This window comes from Lytechinus variegatus, chromosome 1 (genome assembly GCF_018143015.1).
Source record: "Lytechinus variegatus isolate NC3 chromosome 1, Lvar_3.0, whole genome shotgun sequence".
NCBI classification, from domain to species: domain Eukaryota; kingdom Metazoa; phylum Echinodermata; class Echinoidea; order Temnopleuroida; family Toxopneustidae; genus Lytechinus; species Lytechinus variegatus.
This window is the reverse complement of record NC_054740.1, coordinates 39,702,046-39,717,996: the sequence shown is the minus strand read 5'-3', so window position 1 is coordinate 39,717,996 and position 15,951 is coordinate 39,702,046. Positions and strand designations below refer to the sequence as shown.

The 15,951-nt window shown below is 38.4% G+C and overlaps 1 protein-coding gene across 2 annotated transcripts in view; it reads left to right on the top strand.

Moving 5' to 3' along the window:
• LOC121413810 (E3 ubiquitin-protein ligase SH3RF1-like) overlaps positions 1-15,951 on the top strand; it is a 32,087-nt gene that overhangs the window by 14,771 nt on the left and 1,365 nt on the right. Inside the window, exons 3-11 of one of the 2 annotated variants that reach the window (XM_041606782.1) lie at positions 2,512-2,573; positions 3,667-3,880; positions 4,355-4,450; positions 5,358-5,470; positions 9,318-9,690; positions 10,121-10,236; positions 11,427-11,594; positions 12,363-13,059; positions 15,384-15,688. In XM_041606782.1, the coding sequence (XP_041462716.1) occupies positions 2,512-2,573; positions 3,667-3,880; positions 4,355-4,450; positions 5,358-5,470; positions 9,318-9,690; positions 10,121-10,236; positions 11,427-11,594; positions 12,363-13,059; positions 15,384-15,688 (2,144 nt within the window). Of the gene's footprint in view, positions 1-2,511; positions 2,574-3,666; positions 3,881-4,354; positions 4,451-5,357; positions 5,471-9,317; positions 9,691-10,120; positions 10,237-11,426; positions 11,595-12,362; positions 13,573-15,383; positions 15,689-15,951 lie in introns of both variants that reach the window. The other variant, XM_041606778.1, reaches the window with a different exon arrangement.

Below are 15,951 nucleotides of genomic sequence, written 5' to 3'. Positions count from 1 at the left end.
GATGAGCTATGGCCCAATCAATGTCAATTATCCTTGTCTTGCCTTATGAGAGGGGCCCCCAATCCTAAAATCTGTTTGTGATGTATATATGTGTATCAGCAGTGGCAAAGATTGATTTCACCCTTGGCCTCATGGCAGCCAAAATAGCCCCTAGCCCCCTCACATCACAACCATTATTTCTTTATGCAGTAGTTGCTCCAAGATCTGCCTCAATCAATAATTAGGAAATGTGTATATAGAAATTAAATATTTTACATACAGCAGAATAATACAACATAAAAAATAGCCATAAATAATAGTAATATAGCTCCAGAAATTCAGAAATAGTCCCACTGTGTTAAAAAATTGCCCATAATCTTTGCAAAATGGAATTACGGTGACCATCTTTTCAACATTTGCTAGTTAGGGAAAAAAACTAGACCTTGAAATGAGAGGAACAGCCTCCAAATTCAGAAATTGCCCCAAAACAAAATAAAATAGCCCCTAAAATAAGAATTATTTCCTACCCTGAGTGGACATACATTGTACCCTGTTCATTTTATGTATTTGTGGATTGTCCATCGAGGGAAATTTTTAACAATGAACATTTTTCATTTAAAAAATTTACATAACTTGAAAATCAACACCAAATCAAATGTACATGTATATGTACACATGTACACTGTAGGCGTATATGACCATGTTCTCAATCTCATTAGTGTCCTAATACTGAGAAACCAGCTTATTGGCAAATAGTTACACATGTGTTGAGAATGGTCGAAGTGGTCTTGGAAGTGATCTTCCAAACTGGTTCTCAATACCACCTCGCGATGTAGTTTTCAAGATTGCTTTGCCTCGCTAAACTGGTTTTAGCGTAAGTGATGACACGATCATTCTTCAGGGAGCGATCTTTGCACATTTTGAGTGCGCTACTACTCCATACACTTTTGTGTGGAAAGTTGAAGCTGAAGATTCAAATTTCGCGAGAAACATGTCACCCCACTGAGAGTGTTCACATAGCAACAACAAGACCGCTTTTTGTGGTTTGAAAACCACTTTTGGGGGATTAAATGGTAATGCTAATTGGTCTTATCATTACTTCATCTAATCATCATTTTGTCTCATAACCAGTTGGTCTTACATGTATATTCATTTTATTTTTATTAACTTTGCCCAATTAAGTCTTATTAGGCCAAATCGTGTGGACTAAATGGCTATTTGGACCAACTGGTTATTAGACGAAATGGCAATTAGACCATGTGGATATTGGACAAACTGATGGTGGACCAAATGATAGTAGACGAGTTGGCAATTGGATGGTTTGGCATAGGACCAAAAGAAAATAAACCATTGTAATGAGAGTGGTGTCTATGTTTTTGAAATGGTTGATGCTGTGCACATCATACATTTACATTTGATTGAGGACGGGAGTAGAATACTATTGTATCTGTGAATGTCCAATTAACATTCCAATGAACATGATTGACTATCATCATGAACAGTTATTTCAAGTTATACAGACATTTAAAGGGTGAGTCTACATGTGCTCTTACTAAAGGGCAAGGCTACCCCCAACAAAAAGCATATTTGAATGAAAAGAAAAATATCAAACAAGCATAATGCTGAAAATTTCACCTATTGTTCACAAAACATCTGCATACGTAGCACTGTGCGATGCAAATGAGAGTCAATGATGTCGCCCACTTGATATTTCTTTTGTATTTCATTGTTTGAATTGTACAATGTACACTCCTTTATGCTGAGTGTTGAATGTAGACAGCAACACTGCATGTACATGTACAATGTTCAGTGAGCTCAGAAAAACAAAATTTATTGAATGGAATATTTTATCACCTGACTTCGCTATAAAATTCATGTAATACCTAAATATGGCAAAATTTGAACACTTTGAATATTTTAATTTTCTGGTGGGGTTCACTCTATAACCACAGTATAACAAGAGCCAACATAAGAATGGTATTAAAACGAGTATTGTATATTGTTGAAAAGGAGGCATTTTGATACCAAGAAAAGAAAACAAATTATGACGAAATAATCAATCATGCAACAATCCCACCTCCATTGTGGAATGGTTGACTCAAGCCATGTGAATTACACAAAGGCTGTATTTCATTGATTATAACTTACATACAGAATGAGTATGAATACTTCTTAACATGCCCCCTCTTTTTGCATATTGTGGATATTGTGGGATCGAAAAAAATATATAAGAGAATTTTTATCTGAAAAGCATACTGTATTTAACCTCTTTTATGATCAAAGAATAAAGGGAATTTAGTTGGGGTATGAAGCAACTGGAGATTGCTTTACATGTATGCATGTACTTTGTTCACATATGTTTAATGTGAACTACATGTATACAGAGTCATTAGATTTTGCTAGCAAATTGTTGTAGAGGCCTGCAAATGGATGAAATCTAAAAACTTGAAATCAAAGCTTTAATAATCTGTCTATGTTTTGTCAGCTCTGAAATGCCTTCTGCATCTAATTATTGATTTTACTTGTCTCTAGATTTCTGGTCCTAATCAACCATGTGCTAAAGCTATCTATAAGTATGACGGACAAGAATCTGGGTAAGTCTTTGATTCGCATGATAATAAACAAATTATTTGTCATCCATGATTCATGCTGATTTCTCAGTTTGCATTTGAACATGAACATGTTTAGAATAAAATATGGGAGAAGACTAGATACATCCTCAACTTTTTTTTATTAAATAGCCCTTATACATGTACACATGTGGGTGCAAAAAAGTTCCTACATGTATTGGGTCAATACAATGCTAGTATGATAATGATGATGATAATACATGTATTCTGATATTTTAATAGCACTTTACATGTACATTGGAACTTTTTTCTGTGGCTCTCCACAAATGTACTATTTTATAGAGTATACATTTTTGTCTTCGTATCGTAGCATTATTATTCTTCATAGGAATTTGTGTTTGTGTAGTGTCATACCCTGGTTGTAAAGTGTATTCAGACTGCCTTGCTCACCGGAATACCAGTTAAATTGATTACAAGAAATTTTTGTGTCTAGAAATTAACTGATAATTATTTCTTTGCATTCATACTGACCCAAAGCAAAAAAAAAATGTGGTGTGTGAACATACTTTTGCCGATTCAAAACAATTTGCCAGTAGCTTTTGATATTGCTAACGTTTCCAACACTCGTCAGAAAGGGTGATTGGTCCAAACATGGCTGCCGTTGCAAGCATTTGTTCCTCGGTGAGATAACAACTTTAGCTTGTAGCGGTTACTGGAAATTTGTGGAGCACTGTGGCCCAGTGGATTGGTCTATAGCTTCAGGGCCCAATGGATTAGTTTCCAAGACATTAAAAAAACAGAGGGTCAGGGTTCGAATCCCAGCCATGGAGTAATTTCCTTCAGCAAGAAATTCATCCACTTTGTGCTAAACTCAACTCGGTTGGGGTAAAAACCGTAAATGCGTACCTGGCAGGAATTTATTCCTCGAAAGGTTCATGAGCTTATTACAGTAATGTTGTTCGACTAAAGAGAGGTTGTAGGCGCTGTATAAGCAGTATAATAATTATTATTTTGTTACTACATGTATAACAAGTTTTATGAAACAGGCCCCTATATCTGTATTCATTGTTCGTGTGGTTTTAATCCAAACTTTTCCTGTCCATCTTGTTCTCTGCAGTGATTTGTCTTTCAACAAAGGTGCTGTTGTACTCCTTCTGAAGAGAATCGATGACAACTGGTATCATGGCGAACTTGATGGAAGTCGAGGCTTCTTTCCGGCCAGCTACGTAGAAGTGCTGGTGCCTCTCCCTCCTGACCCACCTCAGTGTAAAGCGCTCTACGATTTCGATGTCAACGAACAGGAGGAAAAGGATTGTCTTACTTTCAATAAGGTCTCTAAACTTTGTTATTTGTTGTTCAGGAGAGGAGGGAGGGGGATGTTTAATAGAAATTTATTGAAGTGAGTCTAGCATTTGCACTTAAAGAGAAGGGAAGGCGATCTCACTTTCGGAGGCATCAAAGAATGTTTAAAAAAGGGCTATGATATTATGAGATGTACTTTTTAATGGGACACATGTACTTGATTACCACAGGACACCAAAGCCTCAGGCAAAAGCGGAACTTGTTTAGTTTTAAGTCTACAAATATTTGGAAGGGCATCAAGGCTATTCATGGGGCATCAGAAGCCATGGGGGGGGGGGGGGGCTTGGTTGAAGCAATCCCTCTAAAAGTTCTTTAATGAAGTTGGCAATTTGTAGACTATTTAAAGTGTTTGTTTTTTCACTCAGTATAACTTACTCCCATTCATCCCTGTCACTCATGTTTAAAATTTTTATTTGATTTTTTTTTTCTCTCCCCTTTTACAGGATGAAGTACTAATGGTGATAAGGAGAGTGGATGAGAATTGGATAGAGGGCCAAAAGGGGGATAAAATTGGAATATTCCCAATCTCTTTTGTGGAGGTGAGAAAAACATTCCTACTTCAAGTCAGTTGATTTGAGCTGTGAGATCATCCAAAACTAGTTTGTTTATATAAACACGAGAACAGATTAGTTGGAATCCCACCGATCACAGCCGTCAACCATGTATGTTCAACCACGGGTGTGAGAGTTCAGATTTTTTTTCAGCTTGTTTTGGCTTTCCTCCGTACAAAAAGTATGGGAGCTCTTTCTATTTCAGACTTTTTCAGCGCCCTTCAGCTTTTTCCAGATCTTTTTATTTGTGACCACTCACACCCGTGTTCAACAATGATGAGCATGCATATCATCACCCAAAACTGAATAGTCAACTGCTAGGTGCTGTGTTATAGCAACAAAAGATAATTTTTTTTATCTTATAAGCTTCAACATTTTTGGTCAAGATGCTCTTTGAGATGTGTGCTTTATAATCACTGATGAGGTCCACATTAGGTGTTAACTCATCTTATCTTCAATTGTGTATCGTTTGATTAATGGCATGTTTTTCTTCAGCAAGATATTTACCCATGTTGTACTGTGTTCAACTCGGATGAGGTGAATGGCTTTTGGGCAGGATTAATTCCTTGAATGCGCTGAGCGCTGGAAGGCAGCTCAAGCTTGTGCCGAGGTTATAATAACAATGTGCTTCGGAATAGATTATTTTGAGATAGATGGCACCATATCAATGCTTATTATTATTATTATCATCATCATCTTCATTTCCATCATCATCATCATCATCCTCATCATTGTCCCATCATTTTCATCATCCACATCCTCATCATCATTATCCTCATCATCCTCAACATCATCATCGTCTTCATCATCATCTTCGTCATAGCTGCCGTCGTCTTTGTCATCATCATTATTACAATTATGAAAAGTTTGACCGGTTATATGTTTTTGTGTATAGTTGAATGATACAGCCAAGAGCCTTGTGGATGTGAATGCAGGTGCCACAGGAGGAGATGCAGGAGCCAGTGAAGGACAGGGAGGCAGCTCCTCCTCCCAAGAATCAGGATCTAGGTGAGTGGTCTGGTCATGGAGATAATAGCAAGTTTTCCGAATCAGAATGCAGAAGCTTTCTGGGACATTGAGAATCTATTGAAAATGCCCGTCAAATCACAGTGAACGGCTTAGAGGTCATTATCGAAAATTGGTGGACCGGGACAGCAGATCGTCCTAAGATTTGGAGCGGACAAAAAATGTCAAAATATGTTATCTATACAGAGTCCAGGACGACACTATTGGTTTGATTCACTGATTTTCTTTCGACCAAGGCTGCTTTGTTATGGAGGACTTGAGACAATATCAACCTTCCAGAAAGTGTATGTAATGGTTTCGAAAACTCCCATTGAAGACTCGTTGCCACTGTTATACTCAATGGTCTTGTAACTCTATGACGTGTGTTCAAAACCAAGTTGTTATATATATATATATATATATATGTGTGTATATGTATATATATGTATATACAGGTATATACATTTATATATTGATATATGTATGTATATATATATATATATAAACCCTCAAAAAAGTTTGGAAATCTGTGTTTGGCCATTAATTTCTCCCAACTCCCAATTTTACACAATGCATATTTTACATCATTCAAAAGATCATTTACTTCTCTTTAAAATGGTACCATGCTTGTTATGATCATGCCATCACAAAAAGAGCAGGATTCAAAAGTGTTGGATGAGGTCTGAATTGAAAAGCTGCAAAAGGAGCAAAAAAAGTTTGGAAATCTGAGTTTGGCCATTGAAAAAAATCATCACCACTGAAAAAAAGTGACTTTACTGTGCCATTTTGCAACTTTTGAAGTTTGACCTTGCCCCACATTTCAAGGCACTGCACCTCCATGTGAATGATAATCACAATCATGTAGGGTTTCATTTTAAAGAAAATTAAATGATCTATTAATTGATATTAATAACACATTGATATTTACTAGTGCTGTTGTCGGGAACAAAAATCCATGTCGACATGTCGCTTAAAAACTAATCCCGACATCGACAATGTCGACATGAAAAAGGGACCGTAATTTAGCCTGCGCCTAGGCTCCCTAACAAAAAAATCATTCGATCATGGAACATAACACTCTCAATCAAACGTATTCACCTTGACACGAAGAATATCCCCACACTAGATCTAGATCTATATAATACAGGCTCAGTTCGGGAAAACATATTTTCACTAAGCTACAGTGAATTCACTTTCAAAATCACCGATTTAATCCACATCTTTTTGTGGAGAATCAAGTTTTGTACCACGATCCGGTCTCGAAAGCATTGCGCAATAACACTTGGAGCCAATTTGAGAATCACCAATTACAATAGTGATCATTGCGTATTATACGCTGGTACACATGTGCTGCAAACGCAAGCTCCTCAAATTGACAGTAAAAAATAATGAAAATCGACCGATAATTTCAGTATCACTTCCGCGGCGATCCGTGCAACGATCTCCAAACGAAGGAAGGGAGTTTTCTGTGACTCCGTGATTTGAATTAAGCGCTCAATTGCGGCGGTCACAACTTTGACAAAAACGTTTATGTGAAAAGTAATGCATTGAGGAGCAACGTATTATCAAGCACGGTGAATAGCGATGGGTACATATGGATGGGTACGGTGAATGCTACTACGGCTACGCTACGCTCGCGATCGTCGAGCGAGGGGCGCGGCAGCTCGATCGGGCAGGCCGGCCCACACTCGACTCAGGCACTGACGTATTTCTGCTGCCGCGCAGCTCGCAGGTATTCTTTTTCATTTAATGTGCCGCTTTATAGCTGAATAAACATTTTAATCGCGCCACTTACTGTGGATAAAAGCTTCCAACTTTTCAGCTAAGCTTTATACTCGTGACTTTAGGCTAGACCCCTTTTTATTTTATGTTTGCATGTCGATGTGGGTGCGTGCATGTCGACATGTCGGAAACATTGAAAATCCTTCGTATGTCGACATCAATGTCGATATGAGGCCTATCGACAACAGCACTAATATTTACTAAAACTGATGAGGAATTATCGATCAAAAACTCACTCATCACCATGGAAAAAAGAACAGTTACTTTCAATAGTGTGTCATTTTGCAACTTTTGAATTTTGACCTTGCCCCACATTTCAAGGCACAGCAGCCCCATGTGAACCATAATCATCTCACATAGGGTATCATTTTAAAGAGAATTAAATGATCTATTTATTTATATTAATTACCTATTGATATTTACTAAAACTGAGGAAGGATTATCGATCAAAATCAGATTTCCAAACTTTTTTAGGAGTTTATATATATATATGTATATTGTAAAGAAATGGATGAAGAGAACAATGGTAGGCGTAGCTTAAATCTGTGGTCTAGTGGTTAAGGCACTGGCGTTCAAAGCTGGGGGCCCGGGTTCAATTCCCGGCAGAGACATTTTTTCGGCACCACCAATTTTTCCAAAGGGTAGATAGCTCTGGGGAACCTTGATTTAAGCTACGCCTACCATTGTTCTCTTCATCCATTTCTTTACAATATTTAAATAAAAAGAGTTGCCAAAAGCTGTTGTACATGTATAACTTTACACATTTGTATTTCTTCTCCCATACGTGTACTGTATCGAAGCAATAGCTTTGATCCAGCTGAGGCATGGCGGCTTGTCATTGTTCTAAACCCACCTTCACCCGACAAAGGAAATTATAATTGGTATGGTGTCGAAAATCTGTCTATCTGACGGTCAATCGGATCTGGTTCGCCCTAACCACTAACCCGTCTCTGTGGTCTAGTGGTTAAGGCACCGGCGTTCAAAGCTGGGGGCCCAGGTTCGATTCCCGGCAGAGACATTTTTTCGGCACCACCAATTTTTCCAAAGGGTAGATAGCTCTGGGGAACCTTGATTTAAACTACGCCTACCATTGTTCTCTTCATCCATTTCTTTACAATATTTAAATAAAAAGAGTTGCCAAAAGCTGTTGTACATGTGGGAGTGTTTCATGAAGCAAGTAGTTATATTCACTGACTAACTTGTCATCGGCCAATCAGGTGCAAGGATTTCAGTAGCTTATAACAGTTACAAGTGAAAAATCATGGACTATTTGTTTCATGAAATGCTCTCCAGATGGATATTAATAACTATGTACATGTAAAAGCATACATAGTATGATCTAGAAGTTAATAGAAAGCTAGAATTTTCTTACCGTTGTACCTGATCTCTCTCTTTCGTTTTATGCTGTTATAGACACTTGGGTGGTCACTTTATTGGGTTCTGTACAAACTCATTTTGAAATTGCAAAAAGACATTGAATGTCACCTAGCCAAGAAAAAAAAAAAACTTACTGTACATTTTAAGAAGTGGCAATTCGATATACTCTGTATGATTTTCATTTTAGGTACAGATAGGCCTATATTGTCCCCCTTTTCCCATTCTATTTGTTTTTGTATCTTGTGATTTGTATTACATTGTACACAGTAATATGCTATATGTCATTATACATGTAGATTTACTACGAATGACCTCCATCTGCCCCCACAAATTGATTTATGTTTTCCTGCAAGGAATGTTTGGCATTGAAACCTACAAGTGGTTTTTTTTTTGGGGGGGAGGGGTTGGGGGAACTGTACTCCCATATCTATTGTTTTGCTTTGATTTACATAATGTCACTTCTTTATTTTCTTTATTCCCTTGTTTTTTTTATGTTTATTATTTTTGAATTTACAGTTTCTAATAATTTTGAATTACGTGTGAATATTGTGAATGTGTGTGATGGAATACTATTAAATAAAACACATAATTAAAAAAAAAACTCATTTTGAAATTGCTACCACAACTAGCATCTATCTGATAAGAATAAATACTCATAATTTCCCATCTCATTTTTGTTTATCTCATGCAGCAAGAACAAATCGTCCAACAAGCGCCATTCTTTCACTTCCATGCTTGGTGTCCAACTCCGTTCCAAGGAATCTCAGGATAGAGGGAGCGGTGGCGGTGGTGGTGGAGGGGGGAGCGGAGGAGGTGGTGGTGATAATCGTCACTCCATGGAGATCTCATCTCCCGTTCTCCTGAGATCCAGCAATCCCACCGCTGCCACACTAATTGAGGCAAAGGCAGCGGCGGTAGCTGTAGCCATGGCAACCGGTGGCCCTTCCCCCGCATCATCTCCGTCTCCATCATCGTCTCCTCTCCCTGTTGCTGCTGCGTCGGGAAGCGCCGCCCAGACTGGGGGAAGCAAGAAGAAACCAGCCCCACTTACATTGAACAACCAGGTTGGGATATTTTTATCAATTTGTTTGTTTGGTTGATTGAATTTATTCCTGTGTTCAAAATAGACAAAATGATATGGCGTTTCATAATGAAAATCAAAATATTTTTATATACATAAACGATTTTTATGTATTAAATGTATTTCCCAACAATAAGTTATTCAAGTCATTCTTAAAGTAGTTATCTCAATTTGTTCAAGTCAATTTGTTGTTTGCATGCCATTGAACTTTGTAGAAATTATAACAAAGTGTGAGTCATTCTGCAAAACATAGAAATTGTGATAAACAAACTATCATCACATAATAATAATAAATGCAATAACTTTTGTTCATTTCTATCAGATTTTAATGAAATTTTCAGGTATTTGTGTGAATAGTTTTAATCTATTTATTCATTCATAAATGCAATTTTGATGTATTATCTTGATTAAAGCCTACTGGCGCTGGACTGCCACCCAACTCTCCTACATTGATTGCATCAGGACCAGCCACACCTACTCATCTCACAACCCATGATACACCTTCCTCACCCAAACCTAAAGTAGAAGTGTAAGTGTGTAATCTTGTTTCATCTCCTCAAATTGGCAAAAATCATTAACATTCTATTCACAGTTATAGCTGAGTATGAGTTCTGGGCCAGTATTCACTTCTAAATGCTAATTGACTAAAGGCCTGGTCACACCGCCCGAGCGTTGTTGGAGCGGTCATGGAGCGGTAGGGAGAGAGGGTAGAATTTCGCTCACATAATTGGGGGAAAAATCGAAAAAAAAAAATCAAAAACAAAAAAAAACAATTGAAATAAAAAATGGTGAACGGTAGCGAGCGGTGATGATTTTTTCTCTCCGCTCCACGACCGCTCCAACAACACTCAGGCGGTGTGACCAGGCCTTACGTTTGTAAACTTAGTCAATCAACACTTGAACTTTGAAATAGAATTGTACTTAGTATTTTATTTGCCTAAGCAAAAGCTTATATTCATATTCTATTCACTTTTAAGTATTTTAATTTATCAAGCCAACATTAAGCAAAATACTTGTTGATAACCATTGTGACACCATAAAGCCCAAACCAAATCATGGGCAATGTATTATCCAGCTGCAGGCAGCATGGTTGACTTGGCGTGGGTACATTTGTAAACTGCATGTAAGCCAAACTTAGCCAGGTGGGCAGCTGGCTTAGATTTAAGCCAAATACTTAGCCAAACATACAGTTGAATACCAAAGACAGTTAAGCATTTTACTTAAGCAAAATACTGAGTAAAGTACTTCAAATTCTGGTAAAGTATCGAATTGAATACCAGCCCTGGTATCTAATTTTGATAGGAAGTGGTTGGAAGCAACCCCAAGTGTTATCATACAACAGAATGCTTATTTAGAACAATAAAAGTTTAAAGTAATTCAGGCATTCGCGGAAGTGGTTTATGGTACACTATGTGTAAAGTCCAGGAGGGACTGAGATAGAAAGTGGATAGAAATGGAGGTGAAATGGAAAGGCAAGAAAGTGGAGGTTAGAAAATAGAACATTCTTTTTGAATGAGTGTAGACCTTAAAAAGACTGTAAACCAGAACAAGTGGAAAGCTGAGTAGTACTTTCTTGCCTTGAAAGCTGATTATGGTAACCTTTCCAAAGCCAGGGTAATACTGTACAGCGCCTGGAAAAAAGGTATTAATGTATATAAACGTTGCATAGTGTTGTATCATTAGAGTATTCAAAGCCGTTGTTTAATCATTTTTTAACAGATACGTTGCCATGTTCAACTACAAACCCCTGAATCCCGATGAGATTGAGTTAAGGAAAGGAGAGTTTTACACTGTGACGGAGAAATGCAAAGATGGTTGGTTCAAGGGTTTGTCCGTCTCCAGCGGTCAGATTGGCGTGTTCCCGGGGAACTACATGCAGGTCTACAGGTATGCATATCCGTTTGCATCCACCTGGTCCATTAGCAGATGGTCGAATTGTAACACCATCATGGCTAATTCAGCTTGGTCTACTATCAATTTGGTCCAAATACCACTTAGTTCAACCGATAATACCAGTTTGGATCGCCTTAGTCCATGAGCAGATGGTCTATTCTGAACACCATCCTGGCTATACTGACATGGTTTACTATTAGTTTGGTCCAATTACCTCTTAGTCCAACCAATCATACCAGTTTGGATCCACTTGGTCCATGAGCAGATGTTTTAATGCCAACACCATCGTGGCTTAAACCTCTTGGCCTACTATTAATTGGTTGTTGACAAATTACTACAAGTCTAACTTATAAGGGATTAGACCAGCTGGAAAGTAGACAAAGAGGGTTTAGACCAAGTGGAAATTACCCTTATTCCATTTTCTTGGGGGTTGTTTCGTCAAGCTGTTTGTAAATTTTCTAGACCTTCGAACTGGTTACCTGGAGCCTGTTTCATAAAGACTTACAATTATTGCACCTTCCATGGTAACAGGGCTCAGCAGCCAATCACAAAAAGAATTTACAGTGAGTTTGATGATACCTTTTTATGTGACAAGGAGCTAGTTAGGGATATTAAGTTTGATATTTTGTTCAGCGATGAAGTGGATACTTCATCCTACTAGATTATACATTTATGTGTCCAGTTTCATTTCTCTGATTTGGTATGTGTTATGAATTAGATTTGAGTTCAGATATGTTATTTGTTGATTTTATTCCTCTGCAGGCATGATAGGCAAGAAAAGCAGAAGAAAAGTGCACCATCATCATCGATATCATCATCATCATCTTCAACACCATCATCATCCACCTTTACCAGCTCATCTCTGCTGACATCAACAGCATCAAGCTCTCGGTCAGCCTCGGCATCATCTCAATCAACCACACCCAACTCGGCACTGAGCGGTCAGAGTGGCAGCTCTGGGGCAGGAAGTGGAGAGAAGAAACAATTTCTTCCTGATGGACAAAAGACTGTAGCACAGCTGCAGAGTGAACGAGCTGCGTTGAGGATGCAGTATCAGGGTGCAACCCAAGGAGCTATCAGTAGGCCTATCCAAGCACCCCAGACAAGACTGAATGAAAGGCAACCCCAAAGTAGCCCGCCCTCTGTGGGTGTGGAGTCATCGAGGTTGGGTGGGTCAGTTGCATCTTCAGCGATGGCAGGCAGCTGGCCAGGGAATGCCCAAGCTGCTCAGCCCGGTGTCGGACACCGCCAGGTCCACACTGCGGTTCAAACCTCAAACGCGAATGCGCAGACTGTGCGGCCAAGGACAGCGAATCCCACCGCTGCCACCATAAATGCATCTCAACCGGGTTCTCCACCAGTCTCACACGGGATCAGAACTCACATCGCTGGTGCTGCCGATGTACAGCCCGGTGTTCCTGTCAGACAAGCCTGTAGTCAGATGGTAGTCCCTCACCAGGTACTCAGGCAGTTCAGTCACCCTAATGACCTCACTTTCAGTGTTGCACCCGCTAAATCTAAACGTGTTCCTGTTACCTCTTCTACCCAAACAGGCGGGCCCTTGCTCGCCGTGAGACACACGGTCGATAAGCCCCGGCGGTTCAGCGAGAGTGACCAGCTCTCGTCAACCAGAGCTACCTCAAGTAGCAGCAATAGTAGTAGTTGTAGTAGACAGTCTGCTGCTGCTAATCATAACACTCTCGCACCAAATAGCACCACCTTTACCTACTCTAAGTCTGGTTTGCATGCACAGCCTCCACCAACCTCACCTCTGCACGCTGGCACCTTTATTTTCTCCAAGCATGTTGCCCTGTTATCTGGTGATGGTATTGGGCAGGCACAGGTAGGGGCCGATAGTGGCTGTAGAACACCTCCACCAACACTCAACACTAGTCCACCACAGGTCAGGGGTCATCGTAGACGCAGTGGCAGTATGCCATCTCAATTCACCTTAGCTCACAAGGCAGATAAGGTAGAGTCCTCTTAGGTTGTAATCAAGGAATATGAAATTTCTTGGGCAATGATAGTTACACTTTACAGACAATTACAGCTTGTTTTATCCAAAAGGTAGAAGTAATTAAAAAATTAATTTACCCCTCGTCACTGTTGGGTTATCACAATATAGCTGGGGGAAATTCACATAAAAAAGGAATTCATGGCATGATAGTTTTGCCAGTTTGCTCTTTCTTAAACCTGTATAATATAATATATTTCAAAACCAAATCAGCTCTCAAGAAATGTTTAAAGCTAGCAAAATGCCTGGAAAAGTAGTTTAACAATTTTAGAAAAAAACCATTTGCTAAAATAGAGAAAATTTGATTCACTCTGCCTACTGCCTATTTTAAAGGCTTTTTTTTCATGCATCTTTTTGTTTCTCAAATTCATTTCATCCATTTTAGAACAACCATATCATTGATTTTAGTTCATAGAAAACCTCATCATTTTTCGGTTCATATTTCTGAAGAATATGTCATCTTTATTTCATTGTTTCAGTGTAGCAAGAGCATTCATGGTCCAATAATTATATTATCAAAAATCAATTTAGGACCATGTGTATTGCTTTATTTTCATTCTTTTATGGAGGGGTATTTTTGCTTCGTCTTTCATTTTCAGTGGCCTTTATTTCAAGCTTTTTTGTTGTTGCTTTGCTCAAAGTGAATTAATTCAAACTAATCTTACTGCCCTATTCAAAGTGACTTACTTACTATTTTGTTAGTAATTGTTTGAGAATGAATTTGGCAAATGAATGATATCCCATTACCGTACAAATAAAGATGATAATTGATTAGCCGGGGTAATTATAACAATAATAACAAAGCACCTCAGAATATGATATAGATGGCACTATATAAATTCCTATTATCATTATCTGAATGTGACACCATATTCATGTATTTTATTTCAAATGTAATTTTCCTTTTCAACTTTTTGTGTGTGCCAGTTATGCTCAGTGTTCACAAACTTGTATTACTTCTTTGTCTGCTGTGTAGCTTACAATTCAACTCTTTTTTTCTCCAGTGAAATGTGTGTGATGTGATCTGATGTTTTGATTTTTGTTGATTGATCTCACCTGCATATACAGTATATTTGTGTGTTTTGTTTTTCAAAGCTTGCTTTATAGTGCGATGTAGTTGTAAATGATCAGTAAAGCTAAATGAATGAAGGAATTATTCAAATTTGAGAAAGAATGATCTGCATTGCCTTTGTCTTGCATTATTAGCAGATGGAAGCTACTGCAGCTTGGCTGCTTGGTTTTTAGAGAAGTTATATATATTGTCGTATTCAGTGACATCTACTAACTTGCAATATAAACTGATAACAATATCTTGCTACAGAAATTGAATATTGCACATGATATGTAACAGATTCAAATGCAGCAAACTATGAGATGATTTTAGGTGTAAGATAAGTTTACCATTGGTGAATTTTGATACTTGATAACGATGTAGATTATGCTGAGATGTAATCTTTATATTGTTTTATTGTGCTGCAGAGGCTACTTTGTTTGAATTAAATTGGAAATTAGAATGAATGAATGCATGCATGCATGCATGAATGAATAAATAAACGAGTGAGTGAGTGAATGAATAAATGAATGAACGAACATATTAGCTAACAAAGCTATATGGAAGGAATTGCTCTCGGCTAACCAGTGCTTGAGATGATATCATTGAAAAGCACACACACACACAGACATTCTTTTAAAGAATAGCAGAAAAAATAGATTTACCTTGAGCTTGTAATCATTAATTTTTTTTCTATTAATATAATATAACTGTACAGAAGGAGAAGAAAGAAAGGAAAAGCAAGAAGCCATCCAACAAGCATGTGACATCGAACGAAGCCCCTGAATTGGGAAGCAATCGAACCACAAGCCCCTCACGCTCTGCAATGCGTGCATCCGCGACCCACTCGCCCAACTCCTCAAAGTCATCTTCACCCGACAACCATCAGGGAGAGGCTCCTGCGGCTGAGTCTCCAGCAGGAGCCATGCCAGGGGGAGGAGAAGGAGGAGCGAGGGGTGGAGACACAGGTGCTGCCACCACAGAACAAACCCCACCGAAAACAACTCCATTGCTGCGTGAAAGGTGAGCTTATTGCTAACTCGACCATAATGTCGGCGAAAGATTATGCGGTATCGTTCTATGAAAAATGGAAAAAATAAAAGATATCTGATTTCATATTAGGTACTCGAAGCAAATCTCCACTCTTGAAAATAATGAGCAAGTTTTTTTTTCATTGCAAGAGTATAACTTTCTCTGCAAACTAAGTCCTTGTTACATTTCAATAGAGTGAGGCTTGAAACAATCCACAGTAAACGGGTTTATTTTCAAATTTACAAACATATATG